This window comes from Stenella coeruleoalba (genome assembly GCF_951394435.1).
Source record: "Stenella coeruleoalba genome assembly, chromosome: 15".
Lineage (NCBI taxonomy): Eukaryota > Metazoa > Chordata > Mammalia > Artiodactyla > Delphinidae > Stenella > Stenella coeruleoalba.
Genome location: NC_137161.1, coordinates 49750237 through 49777657, shown reverse-complemented (window position 1 = coordinate 49777657; position 27421 = coordinate 49750237). Strand labels below are relative to the sequence as shown.

The 27421-nt window shown below is 53.2% G+C and overlaps 1 protein-coding gene across 2 annotated transcripts in view; it reads left to right on the top strand.

The window, feature by feature from the left end:
* The window catches only part of LMF1 (lipase maturation factor 1), a 96387-nt gene that overhangs the window by 32963 nt on the left and 36003 nt on the right, over positions 1 to 27421 (top strand). For both annotated transcript variants that reach the window (XM_079945599.1, XM_079945598.1), the window contains one exon: positions 25218 to 25366. In XM_079945599.1, coding sequence (XP_079801725.1) covers positions 25218 to 25366 — 149 coding nt within the window. The remainder of the gene's footprint in view (positions 1 to 25217; positions 25367 to 27421) is intronic.

The window sequence follows — 27421 nt, the reverse complement described above, 5'->3', positions numbered from 1 at the left end:
GTTCTGATGAAAATGTAAAACGTCCATTGTTTGTGAGGTTTTAAAAGTCAGCCCCGGGCTTCCCTGGTGGCACAGTGGTTGAGAGTCCGCCTGCTGATGCAGGGGACACGGGTTCGTGCCCCGGTGCGGGAAGATCCCACATGCCCCGGAGCGGCTAGGCCCGTGAGCCATGGCCACTGAGCCTGCGCGTCCGGAGCCTGTGCTCCGCAACGGGAGAGGCAACAACAGTGAGAGGCCCGTGTACCACAAAAAAAAAAAAAAAGTCAGCCCCTTCCCTTTTCTCTGCTCACCAAGGTTGTTTATTGGGAGAATTTACTGGGTAAACTTATTTGTCGCATTAGCCAGTGTGTGCACTGGCTGTTTATAGGTTTTTATTATGGAAACTCAGAATCCTGCTCAGAAGCAGAAGGAGTAACGCAGAGCGCTCAGGCCCATGTTCTATGCTCGTTCTGTCCTCGCTCCTCCGTGCAGCTTTCCCTGTAGGAAGCCAGCATCTCTCTGGGTCGGATTGTTAAAACGCCCCTACTCTGAGGAAGGGCCCTGGCCTCACCATGTTCTTTATTGCCTGGCCTGCAGGGTCTGTGTCCTGCCTTCTCAGGTGGGAAATTGCTTCGTGTGGGAAACAGGCAGTCAGGGCGCCCTCCTCGCGACCCCGCACCCTGCCCTTCCCTCCCCTTTGGGAGCTTCTAGCAAATCTCAGACTTCGTATTGTTTCATTCACACCTCCTTAATCAGACAACTTTTTTTTTTAACATCTTTATTTACGAACCATAAAATGTAACCATTTAACACGTGTAAGAACAATCACCATCTGCCTCTAAAACATTTCATCAGCCTGGGCCTGCGTCCTCACCCCCTGGCACCCGCTCTTGCTTCCTGTCTGTGCGGACATGCCTGCTCTGGCTGCTTCACACAGATGGAGTCACCCTATGCGGCCTCCCTGTGCAGCTGCCGTCACTGAGGAGGCGCTGCATGGCTCATCCACAGTGTAGCTGGGACCGCTGCCTTGCTCCTTTCACTCATGATCACTTGCAGAGTCAGTTAGAGACAGTTGTGTCCCTTTGTATTCTCGGGTCCTCCTGCTGGGTGTTGTGTTAACTTGGGCAGAGTGACGGGCAGAGGATTCACAGGTGTGAGGAATGTGTTCTGGAGCCACTGCGATCCCAGCCAGGGCCACTTGTGTTACATTGTGGGGTTCCTTTCCATGACCTGGGGTCCATACACGTTTGTGCTCCCCAGGGGTGCATCCTGGAAGCCCTTGTGGGCGAAGACCCCCAACTCCCTCAGATTCCACAGGGAAGGCATGTCTGACACATCCTCCATTTAGGGTTGCTTTTCTAATAACCTGTGCTCGTGGTAATGGGGTGTCCTTTGAAATTAAAGATTCTAGGGTAGGACATTTTCATGGTGTTTGAAGGAAATTATTAACTGCAGTAAAACCAAGTACAGTTGACCTCTGAATACATGGGTCAGAATTGCGTTGAGTTCACTTCTACACAGGTTTCTCACTAAAACCTATGAGGAAACCACTCAACCTGCAGTGAGAGGGCCGATCTAAAAAACACCTCCACTGCAGAATAGCCTGCCTAAATGCCAAATTGTTCAAGGGTGAACAGTATTACATTTACTTTTCCAAACATGTTTATTGATACCCTGTTGTGGGCGTGGCCCTGTAGTGTGATTGTACATTGGGGCAAATAGGAAACACTACTGTCAATGACAGTTACCTGGGTACCTAAGGTGTGCACCCCAAGTTCAGTAAACTAGGACAGGTCTCCCCTCAGCTTCACCTCCACTCACACCTCAGAGCATGTCTCCCCTCAACTTCATCTTTGCTCAGACACTTCAGGGCAGGACTCCCTTCAGCTTCACCTCCACTCAGAGAGCTGATGGCTGGTCTCCCCTCATTTTTATCTCCACTCAGATGCCTGAGAGCAGGTGCCCCTTCAGTTTCACCTCCACTCAGAAACCTCAGTGCATCTCTCCCCTCTTCTTCACCTCTACACAGACACCTCAGGACAGGTCTCCACTTTAGCTTCACCTCCACTCAGACACCTGAGTGCAGGTCTTCCTTCACCTCATCTTTACTAAGAGACCTAGGACAGGTCTCCCTTGACATTTATCTTCACTCAGACACCTGAATGCAGGTCACCCCTCAGCTTTACCTCCACTCAGGGACCTGAGGACAGGTCTTCCCTCAGCTTCACCTCCACTCGCACACCTCTGCACAGGTCTACCCTCATTTTCACATCCACTCAGACACCTGTAGGAGGTTCTCTGCTCACCTTTACCTCCACTTAGACCTTAGAGGGAAGGTCTCCGTCACCTTCACCTCCACCTGGAAACTTGAGGGTGTATCTCCCTTTAGCTTTCTCTCCACTGTGTCACCTGATGGCAGGTCTCCGCTCACCTTCATATCCACTCAGATACCTCAGGACAGGTCTCTTCTCACCCTCATCTCCACTCAGAAACCTCAGGTCAGGTCTCCCCTCACCTTCACCTTCACTCAGACACCTGAGGGCAGGTCTCCCTGCACCTTCATGTTACTCAAACATCTGAGACCAGGTCTCCCCTCAGCTTCATCTCCACTCAGACTCCTCAGGATAGGTCACCCCTTAGCTTCACCTCTACTCTTACACCTGAGGTGACTTTTCCCCTAACCTTCACCTCCACTCAGACACCCAAATACAGGTCTCCTCCACTCAGTCACCTGAGGGCAGGTATCCCCTCAGCTGCCGCTCTACTCTGTCACCTGAGTGCATGTCTCCCCTCACTTTTTCCTTGTACCTCAGTAATGTGGTGACCTCCGTAACTTGTCCCCGTTCTGTTTGGAGACACTGTGTTAATCTTTCTTTAGTGGGGTGAAATGATGCTTAAATTAGAAGTTTTTGGTAAAGCCGTCCTAAATTAATACATTCTTCCCCTTCTGTCTTTCAGGTATTCATTTGGTAAGTGGCAGACACTTAGGATAGCCTACCATGTTAGAGGTAATCTGGGGTATGTATCTTTGCACGTGTCCTGGCTTCTCGTGCTGGCGTCTCTCGTTCTCTGTGGTTGCACCGTCTCTCTCTGATAACCCATTTGCCCTTGACCTGCATCCTCATCCACTGCCTTCCACCAGATGGGGGACTAATGCTACTGTCATGCCTCCATCTGTCATGCCCTCATATGCTGACATCTGTTTTCATACTGGTGATGGGCACCCAGCGGGGTGTCCCAGGACATTGTCATTGGTTGTACCCTTCTGGTGGTGGAGGGACTTGTGGCATGAGGACTGCAGTGTCCTGCAGGCCTGCTCTCCACTCCCAGGCGTCCCCGGGGACACCCCATGCAGCACAAGTTTCCTGGGTGCCCCACAGGCTCAGGTTTTGCTTGGTTCTCTGTGGGGAGACTTCAGGTCCCACCCGTGCTCTGTGAGCAGCGCAGCCCCAGAGGCTCCCGAGCCAGTAGAGGCGCAGGGCTCTGGGCACGTGGCCGGGAGTGATCAGGCAGGCTGAGCGCGCAGCTGGTCTCGACCCCGAGGCCTCTGGGCAGCCCTGGGGACATAGCGGGTTCAGCAGTTGACGCGTCTCAAGGGTCCTCCCAGGCTCAGGAAGCAGAAGCAGGGGTTCCCCGGGGCACCAAGATCCATGTCGGGTGGGATGGGAGCCCAGTGCCCTCCCGCCCCTCCTGCTCCCATGCTGACCTCTCCCTCCATGCACGGTAGGCAGTCGGGGTCCAGGGCTGCCCCCCTCACCGTCTCCGCCTGGCCTCTGAGGCGCATGCCCCCTGCATCAGAGGTCACTGTCTTTGCGCTTCATTCCTTAAAGGTCATTCCCTTACCAGCCGTACAGGGCCTCCTGTGACAAGTATGACGGGTGACTTGGAGCTTGTGGCCTAGACCAGGAGCTGGAGATGGGATTCCTTGACCGTCTCACAGTTATTACATCAACAAGAGGCAAAGCAGCGCATAGCATTTGTTTTCAGTTCTGTTCGAGGGGACTCTGGGTGAGGAGAGGCCGTGTGAACACAGGAGACCGTGGTGCCCACCACCATGCACTCTCTGCTGTGCACTTTGGAGGCCACTAGTGTTGCAACTTTTACTTCAAAAAATAGGTCTAAAATTCTGTGCCCTGTAAGTGCGGCCTGCTTCCTGCTCCCCTGCAGGAAGTGTGCTTTTTTGATATTTGCGAGCTTGGGGCTGGGAGCCTTTTTCGAACTTCATGCTGGTCCCTGTGCATTTGAAAACTATGCAGGAATCTGGCAGTCCTGGCTTAGCTGAGGCTTCCAGGAAGGGCTTTCTGGTCTTTTCCCCCAGGATGAGGCTGCTCTTGGCCCAAGGCTGAGTCCTGTGGGGCTCCAGGCGGGGCCATAGGGAGGGGGGCTCCAGGAAGGGACTCCCCTCTGCCCGCATGTGCTCAGGTCAGGGTGAGTGAAGGGTCACCTCAGTCGTTTTCTCCGGGCTGAACTGTGATTCCCTCCAAGTGCTTCTGCAGAGTCCACGCTCAGAGGCAGGCCCCTCCCAGGCCTGGGCAGGCGAGAGCGCCAGAGGGACAGGCCAACCCACTGGAGGATGGGTGATGCACGCTGGCCAAGCCCAGGTCGGGATCTCCTCGGCTCCGGCTCTTGGCCATCTACCAGGGTCCTCACGCCCAGGCAGACAGACAGACAGACAGACAGACATGGGGATGCTGGTGCTTTCCTGAGGCCTCACTCCTTCTTTCATGGCTCCTGAGGCCTTGGGAGTGAATGTTTTGTAATTTCTTTGATTTGATTTTATCTTGAGGGACCTCAGTGTGTGCAGATGGTGCCTCCAGGTGACCTTCAGGGATGACCTCCCAGCAGGTGACCTCCAGGCAAGTGACCTCCAGGCACCTTCATCCCTGTCTCCACTTTTCAGCACTGAGATTCATCTGTCAGGAGCCTTGCTGTCCTGACAGGCACAGCATAAGTGCGTTTGATTCACTCCTTAGGAGTTTTCTCTTAAGGGACATATTTCCCTATTTCTCAACTCTGGTGGGGAGGGAGGGGGAAGAGGGAATTTTAAGGAAGGATTCCGAAAGGCTCCATGCCCAGGATGTTCCTTTTGAGGATAAGTGTTCACTGTTTTACTGTAGGCTCATCAGGCTAAGAATTGGACATTTAGGGATCCTTGGTTTTATTGAGAAGCTCAGTGGACGAATTTTTGATTTAGCCTAACGTGAAAACTGTGTCAGCTAGTGCACAGTCTTCCTTGGGACTGGGCAAGTGTTGGGGTCCCGCCTCGAACTGCAGGGTCAGGGAACAGGACCACAACAGAGACGGTGAGGGCTGACCACTCGAATTGTGTGTGCCATGTGAGCCGGGAGCACACCAGGTCCTCTCGGCAGGTGCACGGAGTGGATCGCAGCGTTTAAAATAAACACGCCCAGGCTGCGGAGGCCCATGCGGGTGAGGCCGGGGAGGCGGGGCAGGCGAGCAGCATCCTAGGCAGGTAGGTGTCTGGCAGCGGAGCTGCTGTGTAGTGGGGCCGTGCCTCCTGTGCGGGGCGTGGAGAGCCTGGGCTGCGGACAGGACGCGAGCAGACAGGCCGTGTTTAGATCTGTCACCTGCCGCCATACCTTTGGTGCCTTGCTCTGCTGTGCTCTTGCCGAGTGGGCCACCCTCACTCCTGTGTGTTGAGTCTGTTTCCAGGCAGGCCGAGGGCAGGTCAGATGTTTACGCAGCCTGCACCCCCAGACCCCACGTCCCCTGTCACAGCAGCACCTCCCGGCAGCCGTTGCAAATTAAATGCTCCCTGTGACCTTTACCTCTCTTAAATTCATGCTTTGAAAACAGCTTAATGAGGGGTTTACTGGCCCAATTGGAAGTTTTTATTAAAACCCATTGGTGCTGGAGTGGAGCCTGCCTGCAGGAAGCGATTAGCCAGCCTCGTAGCTCAGAGCTGCCTTGGCCACAGCAGGGCCACCAAACCGTTTCCAGACCCTCACCGGCCCCGGCTCCAAGATTCGCCTGGTTCTCATATCCTCCACTTTAATTCATGGTTCATCTAGTTCTCCCTCCAGCCCCATGTCCAATGAAGCAGTTTCTTGTGATTAAATTATTCCCGTAATCAGAGGCAGCCGTGGCCGCCCTGTCCTGTGAGCTCACCAGGCTGCAGACCCTTCCGGGGAGCCTGTCCCTGCTGACCCCTTCCTGGCCCTCCAACCTACCCCCTGGAATGTGAGCTCTGCTAGGCAGTGTCGGTCTTGATCTCATGTCTTGTCGTGTCCTTCTTAGAAAGGACAGAGAGCCTGGATCAGGTGACTCTCAGGGCCGCCATGTGACCCAGCAAAGGTGGTCATTTCCAAAGTGAGGGAAACAGGCACCATTAGTATTCTCACTGTGAGTGGTGACCCTTCCTGCTGGGGGCTCCCGGCACCCGCCTGCCCCCTCTGGTCTGAGTCTCCTCCTTAGTGTGGGCCAGTGTGGCCTTGCTCTTTCCTCTCCATCCCCCTCCCGGTCATGGGGAATGCAGTGCAGGAGACGTGCTGCCCAGAGATCACTGTCCATTGCTGGAGGGGAAGGAGCAGCAGGTGAGGGGCTGGAGCCGGGGTAGACTGAAGGTGCCATCCCCACGGTAACCACCTACCTGGTCATGCCTTCCTTACCCTGGAGCCTGATTGGATCTGCACATAAGCACAGACCAGGCGGGCCATGGTATATGCATTTCTGCCCTTCTCTTTTTTTCACTTGGTAATATCCAGTGAAAATTACTTAGTGGAACCTAAAAGAAAATATATTTTAAAGACTTTTTTCTTGTTCACATGATTATTAACACTTTGCTTGTTCTAAATTTTTCCCATCTAGTACCCGTTTCTGCTTCTAAAACAGAATGCAGAATTCTAGAATACCAAAGAAGCATTTTGTGGCTGTGATTCATATTTCCAGTCCTGAATCCTTTTGGGGGTGTTTTGTCTGGAATATTCTAAATAGCCTTTTATTTTTATTAAATTGTGTAGATGTTGGACTAGTATTGCCTGTTCAGTTCACAGTATAATTAATAATGACAGCATTGCAGTTGACTGTGGAGGCTCCTGGGTGCTGGCACCCTGGCCATTGAAGGCAGGTTCATCACCACTCATTTTCCAGAGACTTGCTGTTAGTCCTGCAGCCCAGGGTCTGCCTGCTGGCCATCCGCCCTCCTGTTCATGCCCTGGCCTCACCACTCCCCCACCCGTGGTGCTGCCTCGACTCTCCTGTGATGCCAAGTGCGTGTTTGGCTCCTCCCTCCCCCCACATCACAGTAGCCATATGGGTCCTTTCAAAGAACTGGCTTTATTTATCAGATTTTTTAAAAATGTGTTCTGGCTCATTAAATTTTACTTTTTACAGGTTGCTTCCTCCTTCTGGGAGGAAGGGGTTTAATATTTTCTAAGATCTTGAGTTGATTAACTCATTAATTGTCCATTCTCCTTACCTGCAAATGAAAATATGGAGAGGGGTGATCACTCCCCTCTGAATGTGTCCCTGGCCACCCTGGCAGCTGACCCCAGTGTCCCCGACAGTGGCAGACAGTGTAGTTTTATAACCTTCAGATGCTGATGCCTCTTTGTCCCAAGTGCTGTTTAGAGAAGAGTGTCAAATGCTTAAGGTTTTATAGGTTATCTTTTGTTAGTCAGTTTCTGATTTTATTACACTATGGCCAGATAACATGGCCTAAAGACTGTTCTTTTTTTTTTAATTTTATTTATTTATTTTTGGCTGCATTGGGTCTTCATTGCTGTGTACTGGCTTTCTCTAGTTGCAGCAAGCGGGGGCTACTCTTCGTTGCGGTGCGCAGGCTTCTCACTGTGGTGGCTTCTCTTGTTGCAGAGCACGGGCTCTAGGCGCATGGGCTTCGTTAGTTGTGGCTCACGGGCTCTAGAGCTCAGGCTCAGTAGTTGTGGCACACAGGCTTAGTTGCTCCACAGCATGTGGGATCTTCCTGGACCAGGGCTCGAACCCATGTCCCCTGCATTGGCAGGCGGATTCTTAACCACTGTGCCAGCAGGGAAACCCGATTGTTCTTTTAATTATTATTTTTTTTAAGTTAGACATGAGAGTGGATTAGAAATTCAAGTTGTATTACACAGCTTCTAACAAAAACAGCTTACCTTCTTTTACCTGCACTCACCCCATCCTGTTCGCAGGGTAACTCCTTCATCTCCTCAAGCAGTTCTGACTAACATGTTTATATAGATTATTCTTACTGTATCACCTCTAGACATTATCCGTGTACTTCCTGTTATTACTCTCTCACACTTCTAATGCTCTTCACCTATCTCAGTTCAGCTGTCACAAATGTAATTTTTATTAAATTAATATTCAGTCTTTACATTATTGCAACTATGTGATATTGTTGATTGCTGAGCTGGTAGAGACGTATAATGATTTTTTTCTAATAACTTTTTTTTTTTGGCTGCGTTGGGTCTTCGTTGCTGCGCACAGGCTTTTCTCTAGTTGCAGAGCACAGGCTGTAGGCACGCGGGCTTCAGTAGTTGTGGCACGTGGGCTCAGTAGTTGTGGCTCGCGGGCTCTAGAGCACAGGCTCAGTAGTTGCAGTGCACGGGCTTAGTTGCTCCGCAGCACGTGGGATCTTCCTGGACCAGGGCTTGAACCCGTGTCCCCTGCACTGGCAGGTGGATTCTTAACCACTGCGCCAGCAGGTAAGTCCCTCTAATAACTGTTTTTGGGGGAGATACGCAGTTTACGGGATCTTAGTTCCCCAACCAGGGATTGAACCTGGACCCCCTACAGTGGAAGCACAGAGTCTTAACCACTGGACCACCAGGGAATTCCCTGATAACTCCTTGTTTTTCCTGGAGTTAATAGTTGCCTCTTCTTTTTTAAAAAAAACACATTTTTTCCTTCCTTTTTTTTTTTTTTGGCCATGCCACACGGCTTACAGGATCTCAGTTCCCCGACCAGGCATTAAACCCGGGCAGTGAAAGCATGGAATCCTAACCACTGGACCACCAGGGAATTCCCTAGTTGCCTCTTCTTTTTTTGGTTTGCTTTGTTTTTCATCTCTGATCATGTTTCATTCAGCAGTTTGTTCCAAATACAACAGCACAACTGCTTGACCCCTCCCGATAACTGTTTTTTTTTTTTTTTTACTGAATCAGACACATTAGATAATCTATCAGTGCTTTCTCCCCCTTCATAGAGATTTCTCCTTGGGTGCTGTTACCACCTGGAGTGCATGCTTTTGAGGCCTTGGATTTGGAGATGGTGGGCAGGTTAACTCTGCCAGATTAGGTACCACTGACTGATTGGTCCCTCTCCCCATCTCTGGGATCCTTGTGGTTCACAGGGCAGGTGCCTTGTTGTGCTGGGGGTAAGGCCAGAGATGCATCCATGTCTCCACTGCCTTCCTCCCCATTGCGTTCTGGAGCAGTATTCTCAGGGAGGATCATTTTTAAGCCCTTTCCTTGATCACATTTATATAAAACAGCTAAAAGCATCTGGCGAGATGGGTCCTTCTCTTTACTTCTCCAGCATTAATAGTCACCTGTCTGAGGCAAGGTGAACAGGCTGATTTTATTCACCTTGCCCCAGTGCTGCTTCCTTTCCAGGTAAACACCTGTGTGTCCTGAATCCTGAAAAGCACTTAGGAGCCAGAGAAGGGCTCTTGGTCTCACTGGACACCATCGCAGCCACTGGCTGGCCTGGAACCTCCAGAGTCTGGTGTGTGTCCCTGGAGCTTCCTGGCTGCAATGCCCCATTGTCGGGTGCGGGAGGAACACAGCGTCGGCAAGCCTGACCTTTGGCAGCACAGTAACAGGGAGAGGCATTGTTAGGTTAGCTCTGGAGCAGCAGCTGTGTGCCAGTTTCTTTTGTAAATGCTTTGATATTTTAAAACAGAAATTTTAAACGAGGAAACCATGCTTTGTTGCTGTTACAATAGCAGCTCTTGTCCGTGTGGGTTCATTGAATGGAGACAGACACCGATGCAGCTTTAGTACCATTAATGGCTCCCAAGTGTGTCAGACAAATCTCTTCTTGATGGCTGTGTCCTTCTCTTACCAAGAATGTTATACCTCTTTTAAAGAAGGATCCTGTACTTATTACGGACATGTTGGCTGATCTCAGATTAATGTCCATTTGACAGGGTTTTCCATTTGTTTGCAGCCTCAATGCCTGTCTTTTGAGCATTTAGAAGATTGACATACAAACAGGATTCAGGGGTAAAATTTGTGTGATGTCCACTGACCCTTATGGGCCTCTGTATGGGCTGTTCCTGCTGTGGGATGTGGCCCCTGGAGCTGCGTGCTCCCCTGCCGCCAGCATCCTGCACATCCCCGGGGGCTCCTCCAGCCGCTGCCCCGGCCTTGTCCTTCCCTGGCCCAGATCCCTGCCACTCCTGACGTGGATCTTCTTGTGCACTGGTGCCCCTCCCTGCAGTGTGCAGACCTAGTCCCAAGAGGAACTTGATCACGGCTTGGTGCCCGCATGTGGGATGGGGACTCTGGGTCCCCCAACTTGGCACGGGGGCGGGCAGGTGGTCAGCCCCCTGGAGGGAAGCCTCACGCCAGCTCCGGGCACCCACTCAGGAGGCCATGCTGGTGGTGCACACGCACATTGAGAAACCCGAGTCCTTGTTTCCTTTGATTGTCTGTGAAACAAGTGTGTGTGCGCCCTGGTGTCTGGGCGATTGCGGGTAGAGAGGCTCATGGGGCCTCCTCGGGCATCAGCCCATGCTCTTGGCCTTGGTGCGGACCCGGGAGAGCACTGAGCGGAACCTCCGCAGTCAGTTCCCCCCAGCAACGGCAGCTGCACAGCGAAGGCCATGGGCTGCCTGGCTCTGCTCTCCTTGTCCTGGGCCCGGGCAGCAGCAGGATGGGCAGCGGCCACGGCCATGCATTGTTCCCAGGTGGTCTGAGGCAGAGTCCCTGAGTCTGTCCTCTTCAGGCAGCTTGTCCTGGTGAAATGTGTCAACAGCACCTTGAAAAAGATCTCGACGTAGCTTCCAAGTCGGTTCAGAGCCCAGGGGCACTTCGCCCAGCCCCTCATAGACATCTTACTGACCCAGCACTGGCCACCACAGCTGGACTGCAGACAAAATTGGGCTTGTCTGGTGTTTTCTCAAGACTGGACAGGTTGGGAGTTGGGGGCTGGGTACCACGGGGCAAGAGAGTTGCTGCGACCTCCCTGGAGCACAGTTATGCGCCTGCCAGCAGCCTGCTCCCCTCAGGGTTCCTACTGCAGGACCGGGAAGGTGCGGGCAAGCTGGGACAGGGCTCCTCACTGTGTTGGGGCTGGAAACGGAGGTGTGTCAGAGGCTTAGGTGGGGAGCTGGTTAAGTAATGTGCATCTCTGCTCTGGGTTACTGCATGATAGAATTCAGTGACCACAGTGCTGTTTAATGAATGAAGCCGTGTTTATGATGTGTTAAGCAGTGTGTCCTGTATTCCATTCTGTCTCAAAAAAATCTAGCAGATCTGTTTTGAAATCCATGACCAAGGGGTTAACCAGATTTACCTCTGGGTGAGCAGGTCACTTCCTTCTTCTCTCTGGTTCCGATTTATCTTCACTAAACATTTTTGCTTTCAATGAAGGATAAATACATTAGTTTTTTGGATTTTTTTTTGTTTGTTTGTTTTTAATACGTTAGTTTTAACAAGTTAGTTTTAATAAAGGAAATCAAAGGTGAAGGGACGTGAGCTGGGCACGTGGAGCCTGTGTTCACGACAGGGCTCCCGAGGCTGTGGGACTTGCCTTGTGGGAAGGCGATTCCTTCCCTGGGATGAGGTCTCAGCTAGGCAGAAGCGGGTTGCAGGCAAGGTTCAGGCCCCGTCTGGGTTGGGGGCCGGGACCCAGCGTGCTGGGATTTGGGAGGGTGGAGGTTTTCGGGGCTGGGGGGATAGTAGGAGGTCAAGCCACCAAGTAGGGGCCTGTCTCTGGCCAGGCCCAAGGTTGACCTGCTCTCTGCACCGCTGCCCAGCAGGAGGCACTGGCCAGGGATGCCTGGATCCCACACATGGTCATGGAGACAGTCCTTAAAGGAGGGCCCATCTGTGAGGTGGTGTCGAGCAGGCAGGGTGGGACGTGACGGTCTGGAGGTCTGAGCTTCAAGGACACCCAGCTGCGGGCGTGGAGGCTGAGCAGGAGGAGGAGTGTGGGTGCAAAGAGCTTCTGACCTGACCTCTTCATCTTCTGTGCCGAGTGCTTGGGTGGGTCTGCAGAACGTGGGGCAGGGGTGTCACTGGGCCCTCGCCAGGCACTTGGCACTTCATCGGGGCCTGGCTAGTTCAATATCCTTCTACCCGTCGCCTTTGTGCTGTGTCTTGGGTTTTGTATTTTTTGATGGCAAGAAATCTCCTTTCATCTGAGGAAGAGCTCTTTGATCTGCCTCAAGAAAGGCAGGAGTCTTGAGGGATGAAAGCAGTGACACAGGAAACAAAACCTGATTCTCGTCACGCAGCGGACCTCTCCAGGCCTCGGACCTTTTGGACTCTCCGTGGCCCGGGCCCCTTCTTCCTGCATTCCAAGCGTGCGTGTGTGGTTTTGTTGAGAGGCTTACGTGAAAGTCTTACTACGTCAGCGCGTCCCAGGCTTTAATTTGGTGAAAAGCACTGTTCCAGGATGGAGAGAGTGGGTCTCACCCTGGTCTGTTTACACAGGACAGTGTGGTAAGCGTCAGCCTTTCAGCTTAAGCGCTGTTAAGCGGTTTTCACTGGTGAAACCTTGCCCCCGCCACCACCACTTGGTTCAGGACCCAGATTTGGGAAGTTGACACCATTGAACATTTGGCTCATCTTCAGTAACCGGACAGCTCTCTTCCTTTTTTCCCCTTTTGGATTGTGCCAAAATCAGCAATTTTGTCATAATCCCAATGAAAATAACAGTTGAGAAATGTCAGGGGATTTGCAGGTAGCCAGCAGGTGTGCTGTGGATGGGGCATGGCCAGCTCTCTGGTTTGGGAACAGGAGGCCCTGGGTGGGTGCCCCTTCTTTCTTTCCTGAACACTGAACTGGAGCAAAGCCCTACAGTTTTCTTAGAGAACGTGGCCGTCTGCACAGAATCCTGGGTCCTAGTTTTCTTCCCTCAGGTTTTCATAAGGCCTCGCTCTGTGTGGGAAGAGCCCAGGGCATGAGCAGTTCAGCGTGCAGGGCACGTGGCTCTGCTTCCACCTTACTCCCACCTCGGGCTGCAATTGGACAACCTCGGAGTGGGAGGGAACACATTCAAAGAAGCTCCATCAGTCCCATTTCAGCCTCTAGCTCTTAGCCTCCTTGGGGAAATCAGTCACTCTGAAAAACACACCTCCTGTTTTGTTCTGGAAAAAAGTTTTGTTTTTAGAGTTACACCTGAATAATTTGATCAGACTCACTACTGCAGCTCCCAAGATGATGACTTGCAGCTGTTCTGTAAAGTGAGTGCTCATTCTGCTGGGAATTTTAAAGACTTATTCCCACACTCACTGTAAGTTTGGCTTCTAGAACAAATGGCAGTGTAAAAATAGCATTTCAGGGACTTTCCTGGTGGCGCAGTGGTTAAGAGTCTGCCTGCCAATGCGGGGGACTCGGGTTCAATCCCTGGTCCGGGAAGATCTCGCATGCTGTGGAGCAACTAAGCCATGCACCACAACTACTGAGCCTGTGCTCTAGAGCCCACGAGCCACAACTACTGAGCCCACGCACCGCAACTACTGAAGCCCCTGCCCCCTAGTGCCTGCACGCTGCAACTGCTGAAGCCCACATGCCTAGAGCCCATGCTCCACAACAAGAGAAGCCACTGCAGTGAGAAGCCCACGTACCGCTACAAAGAGTAGCCCCTGCTTGCTGAAACTAGAGGAAGCCCGCATGCAGCAACAAAGACCCGACGCAGCCCATATGTGTGTGTATATATATATATATATATATATATAAAAAAAACATTTCCCAATTTGCGCTCAGAGAGAATGCCAGTGATCAGTTTTAAACGCTTCTTTAATTTTTGAATATGAAAAACATCAAACAAATCTGAAAGTAAACAGAGTGGCCTTGTGAGCCCCGGCAAGCGTCTCAGACGCTTCATTGCCCAAGACGTGCCTGTCTTCCATGTGCGGGTGACCCCTTCCACTCTGCTATTTAAAGTAAACCGTAGGCGTTGCGTTATTGCATTTAGAAATACTTTGTTGTACACCTCTGAGAGATGGGGTCTTTTAAAACAATGTGACTACAATACCAGCATCACACCTGAAAGCTTAGGAGAGTTCTATCAAATGTGTAGTCAGCATTCCAGTGTTCCTGGTTGTCTCCTAAATAATGTCCTTTCTACATTTCGTCCAAATAGGGATCTGACACATTTCATTGATGTGCCCTTATTGCCTCTCCAGAGGCTCCTCCTTTATGCTCCCAGACAAGGTGTTTCTCAGTCTGGGAGTGCCAGGCCCCCCGCCCTCACTGTGAGCTGGTAGGAGAGCTCCAGGCCGCATCAGTCAGCTTTGCTTCTGGCAAAGATGCTTCTTGGGTGCTGGGACTTTCTGTTGCCGCCAATCAGGAGGCACAGCCTGCCTTTCCCGTCTCTCTCTGCAATGGTGAGATTGCTGAGGTCAGGCCTTCCCAGCCTGATCTGTCATTAGAAAGTTCTCCACCAGCCGCACTGCTGGGCCCCAGCAGCCTCGGTGTTCATTGCCTGGACTCATCCGCTAGGGCCTGCAAGCTGGCGATGTTCTAATTCTATTGTTCTGTTTGCATTTGTTATTGGGGATTTTTTTTAATCAAAGTAACTTTCCCTCATCAACTCTCTGGTTGCTCTAAATGCAGTTTCTCTGGGGATGTCAGAATAAACCCTTCACCCTTTCCTTTACTTAATTTTCAGAAGAACTTCGTTCCCAAGCACCCCAGAGGATTCCCTTTTTTCTTTTGGCTGTGTTGGGTCGTCGTTGCTGCGTGTGGGCTTTCTCTAGTTGCCGCAAGCAGGGGCTACTCTTTGTTGCAGTGCATGGGCTTCTTATTGCAGTGGCTTCTCTTGTTGCAGAGCACAGACTCTAGGTGCCCGGTGTCTGGAGCGCAGGCTCAGTAGTTGTGGCGCACGGACTTAGCTGCTCCGTGGCTTGTGGGATCTTCCCGGACCAGGGATTGAATCTGTGTCCCCTGCATCGGCAGGCGGATTCTTAACCACTGTGTTACTGGGGAAGTCCAGCAGAGAATTCCTTTTAATGTCATTTCCAGTCAGTCTGTTACCACCACTCAGTAGTTGAGCTCGTTTCCTGTAGATTCTCTTGTTTTTTTTGTTTTTTTATTTCTATATAGGCAATCATATTTTTTTCCACTTCAGACCTTAAACTTTTATTTCTTTTTCTCAGTTTTGCAGTGCCTAAGAACTCCACTACAGTGTTGAATAGACTTTTAAAATCATTTATGAAAAATTTCAAGCATACAAAAAAAGTTGAATTGTATAGTAAAAAACCCATCTATGGACCACCTAGATTCTACAGTTTATATTTTACTAGTTTTTGCTGTGGTGGTGGTGGTAGCTTATATGTTCATCTTTCTATCCACCACCAACCCTTCATGTATTTTGATGCAATCCAGAGTAAATGTCAGTTGTCAGTATCCTGCCCCTAAATACTAAAGACTCAGTGGGCAGGTCGTTAACAAGAGCTCAGCGCACCTTCAGGGTTTTGCCTTGATGAAGAATTCACACACAATGAAATGTGCAGATCATAAGTGGACATTGTTAGTTCTGACAGATGCATACACCTGTGTAATCTAGACTCCCATCAAGATATAGAAAATTACCATCACCCCAGAAAGTTCCCTCATGCCCCCAACTAGTCACCACTCCCATTTAAGAAAAACACTGAATCTATTCTGTTCTAAGATTGAGTCCATGTGAGAACTTACAGGACTTTTTGTCTGTTTGCACCAGATGCTCCTCATGAGGAGGGAAGGTTTGCTTCATGCCAAGCTCCTCGCCTAACTTTCCAAAGGACCTGCTCAGTTAATATCTCTCTTCAAAACCCTCATGCCCTGTCCTTTCCACACAAGAGATCCTTGGTTTCAGTGGCCGGTGGGGAAGGGCATGGTTAGCTATGTGAATGACAGCTGGAGGATTCTGCATATCTGGCAAGTGAAATTAAAATTCCTGAAATGAAAGCATATCTTAGTTAATAGAGAAGTTTCACCTGCTTTCTCATTTATAGGCTATAATGTTTTTTTATAAGGATGGGTAGTATTTTTTCTGTTTATTGTTATTAATGTAAGGCACTTAAGTCACAATCTTACCTCTTTATGTCCTAGAGAGAACGGCCTGTTTTTACTGAGTGCCTTCTGAGCATAGTGTGTGATGATGCATGGCTTTCCATCTCTTCTTGCTTGGACAGACGGCCTGATAGATCCTCCTGGAGGAGGTAGTGATTCCTCCCTCCACACCTATACTGCTTTATTTCCCCTTTAAATTTTTGATTATGCTCAACATTGTCCTCATGCAAGCAGTTTGAGTCTCTTGCTGTCTGAAAAGCTTCTGGATTCTTGGCTCTGATCTCGGAACAGACAGTTCCGTCAGGTGCAAGACTCTGCACTCAGTTCACCGTCTTCTCATCTCCGTTGTTGCTGACGAGAACTCGGCTGCTGTTCCTCATGTCAGTTCTCTGAGCATAATGGCTTTCTTTTCTCTGACTGCTTTGGAGGTTTTGTCTTTGGTTTGCAGCAGTTTGACTACGACGTGCCTGCATGTGGCATTATCCTGCTTATGATTCCCTGAGGTTTTTGAGTCTGTAATTTATGTCTTTTACCAAACTTGGCTAATTTTTGCCAGTATTTTTTAAAAGTTTTTTATGCCCCATTTCTCTCTCCTCTTCTAAGATTCCAATTACATATATGTTAGAGCTTTTTTTTTTTGCTGTACGCAGGCCTCTCACTGTTGTGGCCTCTCCCGTTGCGGAGCACAGGCTCCAGACACGCAGGCTCAGCGGCCATGGCTCACGGGCCCAGCCGCTCCGCGGCATGTGGGATCTTCCCAGACCAGGGCACAAACCCGTGTCCCCCGCATCAGCAGGCGGACTCTCAACCACTGCGCCACCAGGGAAGTCCCTTCACCACCTTTTTATTCTCTGTCATCCAATCTGCTATTAAGCTCATCTAGTAAAATTTTAATTTCATATATTTTATTTTTCAGTTCTAGAATGTTTGTTCTTTTTTTATAGTTCTGTTTCTCTTCCAAGTTCTCTCGTCTGTTTATGTCTTATGATCGGTCATATTTTCATTTATGTTCTTAAGAATTCTTACTATGGTTGCTTTACTTTGTCTGCTTGGAGCTTGTGTTCTGGGTGCAGAATGAGTGGAGAATGGAAATAATTGAGATGAGCAGTGTGTGGTGGGGTGAGTGTTGCAGGCTAGGCAGTGCCGGGATGGACTGAGGCCTAGGTGTATGTTACATCCAGGGAAGGTGTATCTGAGCAGAGACCTGACCAAAGGGCCATAGGGATGGGCACTGGGGGCAGGGACTTGACGCGCCTGGGCCGCCAGCAAGGGAGGAGACCCCTGGGCAGAACAGAGGAACAGGTGAGGCAGTCAGGGGGGCCCTGGTCAGCTTCATTCTCTCCCTGTGGGTCTCTCTGTGGGTCACCTATGGTGTTTTCCCATGATGACTTGCATCAGCTGACTTACCTGAAACCTGACCCTCTGCCGTACACTGATCCTTCTAGAAGAAAGGAAATCTCTTCTAATGGAATCGAGGACATGATGCTGGAAGCTGTCACTGCCCCTCCCCGAGTCCCTGAACCACCACCAGGCTCCCTTGCAAATGACCACTGAGCAAGATTGTGGCAGCTGGCGGAGTCCACTGGGTACTGGTTCTGTGGCCGAGACGCCCTCCCTCCCCTCCTCATTCCGTGGGTGTACGTGCCACCCAGAGAGGGTCTGTGAGGCTCCCTGCCCTCATCAGCCATCCCGGCCTCTGGGCCCAGGAGCTGCCCGTCACGCTGACCTCACGGAGGGCCAGAGACAGCGAGCATCCGAGAGTCATGGACAGGTAGAGGCAGGAAGAAGGCTGGTGTGTCCCCTGCCATGGCCCCAGCAGAGACGGTGTCCACGTGGGGCAGAGGCCTTGGGGCTGGCCCGACCTCTGCCCTGACCTCTACCCTGGGCGCCTGCCAGGTGGAGCAGTGTATGTGATTCCCTCCTTTCCAGAGGAGCTGACCCTCCCTGTTATTTCTGACGAGTGTGGACACACTGGCCTCTCCTCCCTCAGGTGACAGGGCCTGCCCATGGGCAGCGAGGAGGACGCCAGGAACCATGTCCATCAGTGTGGGGAAGCTCTTGAGAGCTGTGGGTGAGTGGGTCATCCTCCAGGATTATGTGGGTGAGGGTTACCCCAATTCCATGGCACAGGGGTAGGGGACAGGAGCTCGCCCTGCTGTGGTGCTGGATGGGCGTGGCCGCTCCGCACAGGACCTGTGGACACACGTGCCTCCTGGGCTGACAGAGAGCAGGTCTGCCCAACCACCGCCAACCACGTTTCAAGCTCAGCAGCCCCACATGGCTAGTGGGCCTGGGCTGCACAGGCAGGAGGCAGGTCAGAACCTCCCCTCGTCTTGAGCAACCCCAAGAAAGCACTGCCCGGCATCTCGTGAGGGGTCTCACAAGGCACTTTGAGACGAGCTTCAGCTAATTTTCTTTACTTTTTTTTTTTTTAAGATTTATTTAGTTCGGCTGCGTTGGGTCTTAGTTGTAGCACACAGGATCTTTCATTGTGGCATGCAGGATCTTCGTTGTGGTACGCGGGCTTCTCTCTAGTTGTGGCGTGCAGGTTTTCTCTTTTCTAGTTGTGGCATGCAGGGTTTTTTTCCTCTTCTCTAGACATGGCGTGCAGGTTTTCTCTCTCTAGTTGTGGCGCACAGGCTCCAGGGTGCATGGGCTCTGTAGTTTGCAGCATGCAGGCTCTGAGGTACACAAGCTCAGCAGTTGTGGTGCGCGGGCTTAGTTTCCCCGTGGCGTGTGGGATCTTAGTTCCCTGACCAGGGATCGAACCCACGTCCCCTGCATTGTAAGGTGGATTCTTTACCACTGGACCACCAGGGAAGTCCCATCAGCTAGTTTTCATGCACAGGAAACAAAAGACAAAGAAATGGTAAGGCATTGTGCCCTTCATCCAGATATATATTAAATATTTTGAATATGTTAATCCTGAAAAATCTCTGTTGCCAAGTCTCATTTCCGTTGACAGGAAGCATTCTCATATTTATCCCAAACCAGTAAAGCCAGCTAAGGTCATTACTATGGATTTTGTTTTCAGGCTAGCTGGTGACACCTGTGTGGATCTGAGCAGCAGGGGACACCTGGGGCTATGAAGTCTGGTTGCCACAGCAACCAAGTATGAACCAGCACCGTGACAAAGTGCAGTGGGAGGAGGGTCGCTGTGCAGGTCACACAGGTCACTTCCCGTTCCCTGCAGCGCCCAAGGACATCCGTAAAACACAGACTGGCAATTTGCTAAGCGCTTCCTAATTGAGAGCGTGCAATTTAAAATGATTTTACTTAAAGCGTGAAGCATTTAACCAGGTCTTTCAAAAACGTCTTCTTGCTAGAAGACGTGTTCCATTTACCGTCTGATCTCTGGCTTAAATCCTCAAATATGTGAGAAGTGACCAGAAAGCCGGACAGACAGGGTCCTGTCCCAAGAAACCTGCCCAGCTCACGCCGGTTCTGGAGGATTCCTGGGCAGACGTGGCTCTGAGCGGGTCCTTGTAGGGGGCACGGGAGGCAGGCCCAGCACGAGGGGGGCTGAGGTTGGGGAGGTGAACAGGAGCATGGCTGCACCTCTGGGGCAGGGCAGCATTAGTACCTCCTGGGCCCTGGGGACAGGCCCCAGTCTGTCCCCTTAGGGCAAGGGCAGCTCTGCCAGGTGGTTCTTATGGCCGGAAGGGGTTGGTGCACCTGGGCAAGGCCCCGTGCACCGTGGTGACTGCAGGAGGGGGTGTGAGGTGGATGTAAGGTGTGAGCAGGCTGGGCGGGGCTCTTGACCTCGCTGGACAGGTGCACACAATCACCAGGTGCCCCGTCCAGATGGGGAACAGAGAGAGACGCATGTTCCCCGTGATGTGCTGGACAGCGGGCGGCTATTTCTAAACACCAGCAAGAGTTTTCCTTCAAGTTTTGTTGTAGCCTCCCTTGTGTTTTTTACCTGATCTCATTTTATATTGTGTCTCAACAAAAGAGGAAAGTGTGTTAGCCAGTCATTGGGCAGGGCGTGCTGGTCTGGACTGCAGTGTTTGCAGCAGGCACCAGCAGCATGCAGCTCTCCCTAGTCCCTTCTGGGTGACGGGCGGGCAGACGGTTCAGGAACAGTGTCAGTGGAACCTCCCCCCAATTTCCCGGCTGCCATGCAGCCCCCACTCCCCAAGGCCCGACACCACACAGTGAGGCCTGCCCTTTGCTCAATACCCCGTGGCTCCACTCTGGTGAGCATCGGGGCTCCAGCTGGCCCACAAGAGCCCATGCAACACAGGAGTTCCTCTGCCTGCACCTGGCTGGCACTCTGCCCTCAAAACACCAAATCCCTCCAGTGGAGTCTGCGTCACACATGCCAAGCAGCCATGATAAAAACTCGCAAGCATGGCTTTGCAGATCAGAAATGTGGAGGAGAACACAGGAGTTCAGCCCCGGGCGGCCTGGACCCCTGGGCCGCCTCTGACACTCTGCTGAGAAGAGGGGCTTTTTCTCCACCTGCCGCTCAGGCCATTCCAGGGTTGCCCACTTCTGTGAAACTCGTACTTTGCAGGCGTTGAGCACGGAAGTCACCAGAGTCAAAGGCGCAGGGAGGAGTGGGGTCTGCAGACTGTGCTCCTGGACCACGCCAGCTGGACATGTCCCATGACTCAGGCCCCGTGTTTTGGACACAGGCCCGGGTGGCCCTCTAGCTTATTAGCCCCAGAGTCTGAGCACCTCTCCTGCTGCCTGAGGTCAGCGAGGGGGCCCAGGGCACGTGGCAAGCAGCAGCCAGTATCACAGCAAATGGATTCGGGGCTGCCCGCTTTGTCCTGCCACCTTTCCGACCATGGTCTCTGCCTGGGCCACCCCCCACCCAGGAGCCACTGTGCCTATCGCGAGGCCCCCAGTAGGGCTGTGAGCGAGACCCAGAGCTACCCCCACCAATGCCAAAGTGACATCCTCCCACCGGATGGGGCCAAGGACAGTGGACCAGGCACTCCCCCAGCTGGCCCGTCACCCTATGTCTCGAGCTTTGGCCTCTGAACCCCACCTGCCCATCACAGTGGGCTCTGACTGCACTTGTAGGAGGCATGGGGCTCTGTGGCAGAGCGAGCATCGGCACCTGGGGGGACAGGGTGGCCCCAGAACTGTCCCCAAGGTGTAAAAACAGCCCTTCTTTGCCGTCAGAAGCTGCAGAACGGGCTACTGTGCCCGTGAAGACTGGGAGTGACTTACAGCTCCGAGTGCTCCCAGGGTGGGCGGCTCAGGCAGGAGTGACAGCCCGTCAGGAGGGAAGCGCTTTCCCCTTCTCCCGCTTTTAACCATGAAGCTAATGGGTTTCCTACTCATAACGTGGATGGTGCTGTCATCTTTGAAGGATCCATGCCTGCGACATTTAATTACTCTAAGTAACTGTAATAGTTTCGAGGAGGTTGTGAGGCCTCAGTTGCTTTCAGAGCCATCGGGTGGCCTCTGCCACTGAAACCTTGCTTTAGGCCACATTTCCTTTCTGGTTGGTGGCTTAGCCTGTGCCATCCTGACCTTGACTCTGGGTGACCACAGTGCCTGGCGAGCCCCCTCTGAGCCCCCTTGACGGTCAGCAAGAATCCCCCACGAGGAGCCGCCCGGCCCCATCCTCATCCATCCTGGAGTGCCATGCCCACTCTGCGGTGGCCGTGTGTTCTGCATCACCAGGCCCATGCCAGGCTGCCCAGTGGTGGATTATCCAGTCTTCGATAGAAGAGCATCTTTGCTCTTCACAGGCCCAAGAGGACAAAGCCAGAAGTCAGCACCACATCCACATCGGAGCTGTTTGGGGAGCAGGTGCCCCATGTGGCGAAGGAGTGAGGGACCCACGGGTCACAGGTCAGGCCAGGAGACTGAGGGGCCGGATTCAACATTTGTAGGCCTTCCTCAGACTCGTGTGCAGCTCTGGCAGACACGGGCTGGGTGATTCAGAAGCACAAGTCGGGAGGAGGGGAGCATGGAGAGCATCCACTTCCTCTGACCACCAGTCTGCTCGGCTGCAGCCAGTCCAGCCCACAGGCGCCCAGACTGCCCAGAGCCTGCAAGGCAAGGGGCTGTGTCTGCTCTCAGACCTGGAGGCCACCGACTATGGCTGGCCCTGAGCTCTGGTCAGGACAGGGCTGGACGACCCTGCAAGTCCCTGTCAGAGCCGTCCCCAGAGACAGTGGGCAAGCGGCTCCTTGGGAAGGCCACCGCCGCCACACCTCACCCAGCATGGCGGGTGGGCGCCGACCCTCAGTCTCACGAGGACGCCTCCCAAACATAGCTGGACGCTGCGCCGCATTCCTGGAAACCAGCCAGTAGCTGCCGAGGTGAAAGTTCTAGCAGCAGGTGGTGCAGCCCACGGAGACTCCCCTGGTCACTTGCTCACTGTCACCCCAAAGCCACTGGTGGGATGTCCCATGCTGTGGGCGAAACCGTCCAGGCCCCCATGAAGGGGCTGTCGCCTTGCCCTCCTGAGGGGTCTGCGCATAGGCTGGGGTGCACGTCTGGGAGGAGGGCTTGTCTTTCTGGGGCCACGGAGAACAGTGGTGTTCCTTGTGCCAGCAGCATAGCTGCTGACCACCGGCCGGACCCCAGCAAAGGAAGCGGAGCAGGTGGGTGTAGGCCACCCTCTCCTCCTAGCAGTGCCGGTGAGCACTAATGGCTGGAGTGGCGGCCAGCGAGCAGGCAGCCTCAGCTTCGGCCTGGAAAATGGCTATGCCGAGATGGGGGGCGGGGGTGGCCCCACGCACCCAGCAGGATGAGGGAGGTTCCAAGTTCAGGAGGAGGCAGGAGGGCCAGGTGACACGTACATCCCTAGGGTGATAGCGGGTCCCCGTCACCTGCTTCCTGGCACTTAGGAGGGTCTCTGGGCTCTGCCATTTGCATTTCGCTTTGATTGGTGTCACTCAAACTGCACATTAAAATTCCGTTCGTCGCGTCTGTGCAGAGCGAGGTGACAGAGAAGGCAGACCCGGGCTCTGGGGACCGCTCTGCCCGCCCACGTGAGGTCTGCAAGCTGCTGAGGGGCTTCCAGGGAGCATGAGCAAGGCCGGGTCCCCACTCCTGGGCGGGTACATGGGCTGTTCCAGCCTTGCTTCCTCTGGGGCCTGCCCAGCTCAGCCTGGAACACCGTGTCCGCCTGCCCTGCTTGCGGGGCCACATTGAGGAGGGGTGGGGACAGTGTCCTTTGAGGTCCCTTCTCAGATCTGAAGCGTCTGCAGATAAATCCTCCCAGAACCGTGTCATCACTCCCATGTTCTGCCGTCATAAAACCACACGTTTTAAAATGCCCCCATGTGGAAGGAGTCCAAGCTTAATAAAAACGACTTCTCAAGATAAAACCAGAGAAGGTGTCGCATAAGGAACAGAGTCTGCTTCTTCCTGTTGAGACAAGAAGGGGGTTTGAAGCACATTGTGAAGCAGAGGTCGTCATGTCCACGAGCAGAAGGACGAGACCTGCACCCAAAATGAGCGACGCTCAGTGTCCGGAACCTCGTAGAGCAGATGAGCACGAGGGCTTCCTGCTTTCTTCCTTTGAGGCATCTGGGGGAAGCCGGGTGTGTGCCCTGGAGGCCAGCTCAGCCCACGTGGGCATCCCACACACTGGGTCCCCAGAGGAGGGTGGCACCGATGTCCCCATCTCGGCCTTGGCCAGAGCGCCCTGTGCTCTGCCTTCCTCTCCCGTCGGTGACAGCTGTGCCGACAGGCCCACCGTCTCCATTGGTCGTGGCCTGGCCACAGCCTGGTGGCGCTCTGGGCTCCAGTCGCCCGCCTCACTCGGCTCCCTCCCCCGGGCACCCCTCCCCAGCACTGTCCAGGCTTCTTTCTGCTTCTGGAATCATCTCCAGACAGTGCAGGGCGCATGCTGGTGGCCCCAGATCCCCCAGCACAGGTGGCTCAGCCGATGCAGTGAGCCCACAGAGACCCTAGGCAGTGACGGCCCACCCGTCGGTGCCGCCCTGGTGTTGGCACTGCTGCCTTTGGGCAAACTCACCTGTTTGTCTTCCAGAGAAGAACCGATGTGGAACTGAGCTTCAGAAATCCAGAGCATATGAGAGTCAGTGGGATTTCTCCCTCCACATTTTACTATGAAAAATTTCAAGCCACAGAAAGTTTCAAACAGTTGTACAGTAAAAACCCTCAAACCCACCACCTACATTTGGCCGTGGCTGGTCGTTGGCTCTATTGGCATCATCACACATCTGTTCATGCCTCATCTTAACGTTCAGTGTGTTTCAGAGTGGGGTTCAAAATTCATTTAGGTTTGTCTGTTTTTTTGAGAAGTTTACAAACATTGAAATGCACAGACCTTAAGGTGCTTTTGGTAAGTCTTGGCCAGTGCACCACCATGACCAGCACTCCCACCCCCAGGGTGCAGACCCCCCAGGCAGCCAGGTTCTAATTTCTCTCACCTGCATGGGGGCAGCTTGTTCTGGAACCTACATCAGTGGAACTGTAGAGTGTTTGCCCTTGTCTGAAGCGTCTCTGACGCAGCAGAATGTTTTTGAGGTTCATCAGTGTGGGGTGAAAGGGAAGTCGTGCAGCCCACAAAGCGCAGTGCAGGCTCCTTTTGATGCAGCCCAAGACCAGCTCCATGTTGTGGGTGTCCCGGAGACGCAGTGTGAGGGGCCGTCTCCACGATAGGAGCGAGAACTCAGGTGTGCTGCTCACACCTGCATTTCTCACATGGGCTCCCCAGCAGGAAGAATGACTGATGCCCCCCATCCAGCGGTGCCAGGCTGAGCCACGCAGGGCCTGTACTTGCTACTCCCCTGGCTCCCTCCCTCACCTGGGCAGATGGGACCACAGTCTGCTCCGCATTTAGCAACTCACGTCCGGGTCGCCCAGCCTGCTCGGTGCCCGTGTCCACCCTGGTGACTGCTCAGGGGCTGCGCCGTGTCTGTGGGCGCCCTGCGAAGGGCAGGAGCCATGGCCTGAGCAGCTAGGCTCAGCCAGGAGCTGTGTCTCGGTTGCTCTTTGTCCTGTTTGAAGGACTGTCTGGGTTAAGCCGGGTTTGGTGCAGTTGCTTCCTCGGAAAGTGTCCACTGCTGCTTACTCGTCCTTTGTGTTCTGTTGCCCTCATTTCAGGATGGGAGTCCCAGCTTCTGGAGACGGGCTTCCTGGGGATTTTCCTGTGCCCTCTCTGGACTCTGTCTCCATTGCCCAGGGGGACCCCCACGTCCCGGATCGTCCTGTGGGGCTATCGGTGGCTGATTTTCAGAATCATGCTCGGAGCGGTAAGTAGAACTTTTATTTGTTATACTTGGAAGGAAACGTACTAAAAACGAGTGGCTGCCTTGCTGCTTTCCCGCCGGCCAGGCCAGCCGTGCCCCTTCCACCACTTTCCATGATGTCCGAGGCCTGTTTCTGAGCACTCGATGCTCCACTGGCCCCTCTGGCATGGCCATTTTCTATGGGAAACAACCAGGACTTGAGTCATTCCACGGGGACACTCAGGGGAGGGCCCCCTGGTCACCCCTTCCCCCCCAGTCCTCCTGGTGTGTATGGAGCATCTGAAATGTCGGGAAACGTGTTAGCGGGTCACACGACGTTGTCTGTGACCCCGGCCTCACGCCCTCCTGTCTCTCTGCCGGTGGAGCCCCTTCTCCCAATGCCTCCCCGTGTGGTTGCGGTGGTGCTCAGCTATCCCGCTTCCCTGCCACGTCCTCTCCCCCTCACGCCCTCCTGCTGTGCCCTGGGACCAGGCTCCTCGACTCCCACCTGCCATGCAGCTGTGGAAAGTGCACGTCTCAGTTTTAATTACACCTTCGAGTTTTCAGAAACTTAAAATCAGGAGTAAGGTGGTTCACCAGGCAGAAGTCTGGGCGACTTCATGTACTTTCCCTTCCGCCTCTGCCCTGCTTGTTACGCTAAAATGTAAAATACCCATTTCTTTCACATCGTCCAGACAGTCTAGTGTCTGTTTGCTCTAAGTTGTTCCTCGTGGGGGAAAATACGAGCCTGCAGGGGGGTGGGGGCCGGCGCTGGTTCTCCTGCAAAGTCGCTGTCCTCCACTGCGCCATGCTGCCCCTTCCTTGTCAAATGTTCGGTTTACTCATGGGCTTCTTACGTGAGGGGGGCCACGTCCCCCGGGCAGCACAGCGCCACCTTGCCCTATGCGGCTCTCTGTATTTGAAGCCCCCGTCGCCCCACGTCCTGGCTGGTGCCACAGTCTGCTGGGAAGACTGAACTAGCAAGTGATGGCATCTGCTGTCGAGGGGGACGGGCCAGTCCTCAAGCAGGACCGTGGGTTCCCACTCCCACAGGCTCCCCTCCTGGACTCCCAGGGTGTTGGCCGTCAACGCCGTGGTGGTTCAGGTAGCTGCCATGTCTGCACCGTCTGGCCAGGCTCCGGGGGCACTGCAGGCAGCTGGGTGCAGAGGGATGAGCTCTGTGGCAGGGGGGTGGGGGTGGGGGGTGGGAGACAGGCCAGGGTGGTTGGCCAGGTTCCCAACCCAGCGGGGTATGAGCAGCTACAGACACTTGGAAACACCATGTTGGGTGATTGTGTGGGTCCAGATTCCACGGCAAAGTGTGATGCTTTCCCTAAACTCATTTTTCCATTTAATTAGAAAGATGAGCATGGTTTTTTCATAGGGCCCTTTGATGAAACACGAAACCGTGAGCGGTCTCGCCACCGCACAGGTGTTCTTAGCCTCAAGGCTGCTGTTCCTTGTCCGTCTAGGACTCAATTGTAGATTCTCTCTCAGCTGGCTTTAAAAAGCATAAAAACATATGCATTGTTTCTAAGGACTTTATCAGGACCCTCCTGGGACGGTAGCTTCGGCTGCAGAGCTCTGGGTGGCGGAGCTGTCAGGTTGCTCTGAGCACGGTTCGCGGCTGCACAAACTCCCACGATGCCTCACAGGGGCGGCGAGTCATTAGCATGTTGTAAAGCACCTTTTATGGCATTTTGATTGACTGTTAGCACCAGCTGGATAAAAAATTATCAGGTGCACTAAAAGGTGTAATTACTTGATTCCGTCTGTACGTTGGATATTATTAACCTCCCTTCGTAGGAAAGCAGAACAACAGAGTTGACTTGATAAAAAGGAGTGACAGCAGCAAGTTGTCCAGTCCGTAGGAGCTGAGCAGACGCTGCCCGGGATGAGCCCAGCCCCGATTTTCTGCTGCTCGATCAGAACTGGTGACTGTCCCGGACGCTCAGACCTGCTTGTGGTTCTGTAGTCTGGCCATGCTTCACATGCCCCAGAGGACAGACTGGTCCTTTCAGAGCTCAGCCTCAGAGGGGACCCCAGGTCGTGTGGGTGGGGGTGCCCGAGCAGAAGGAA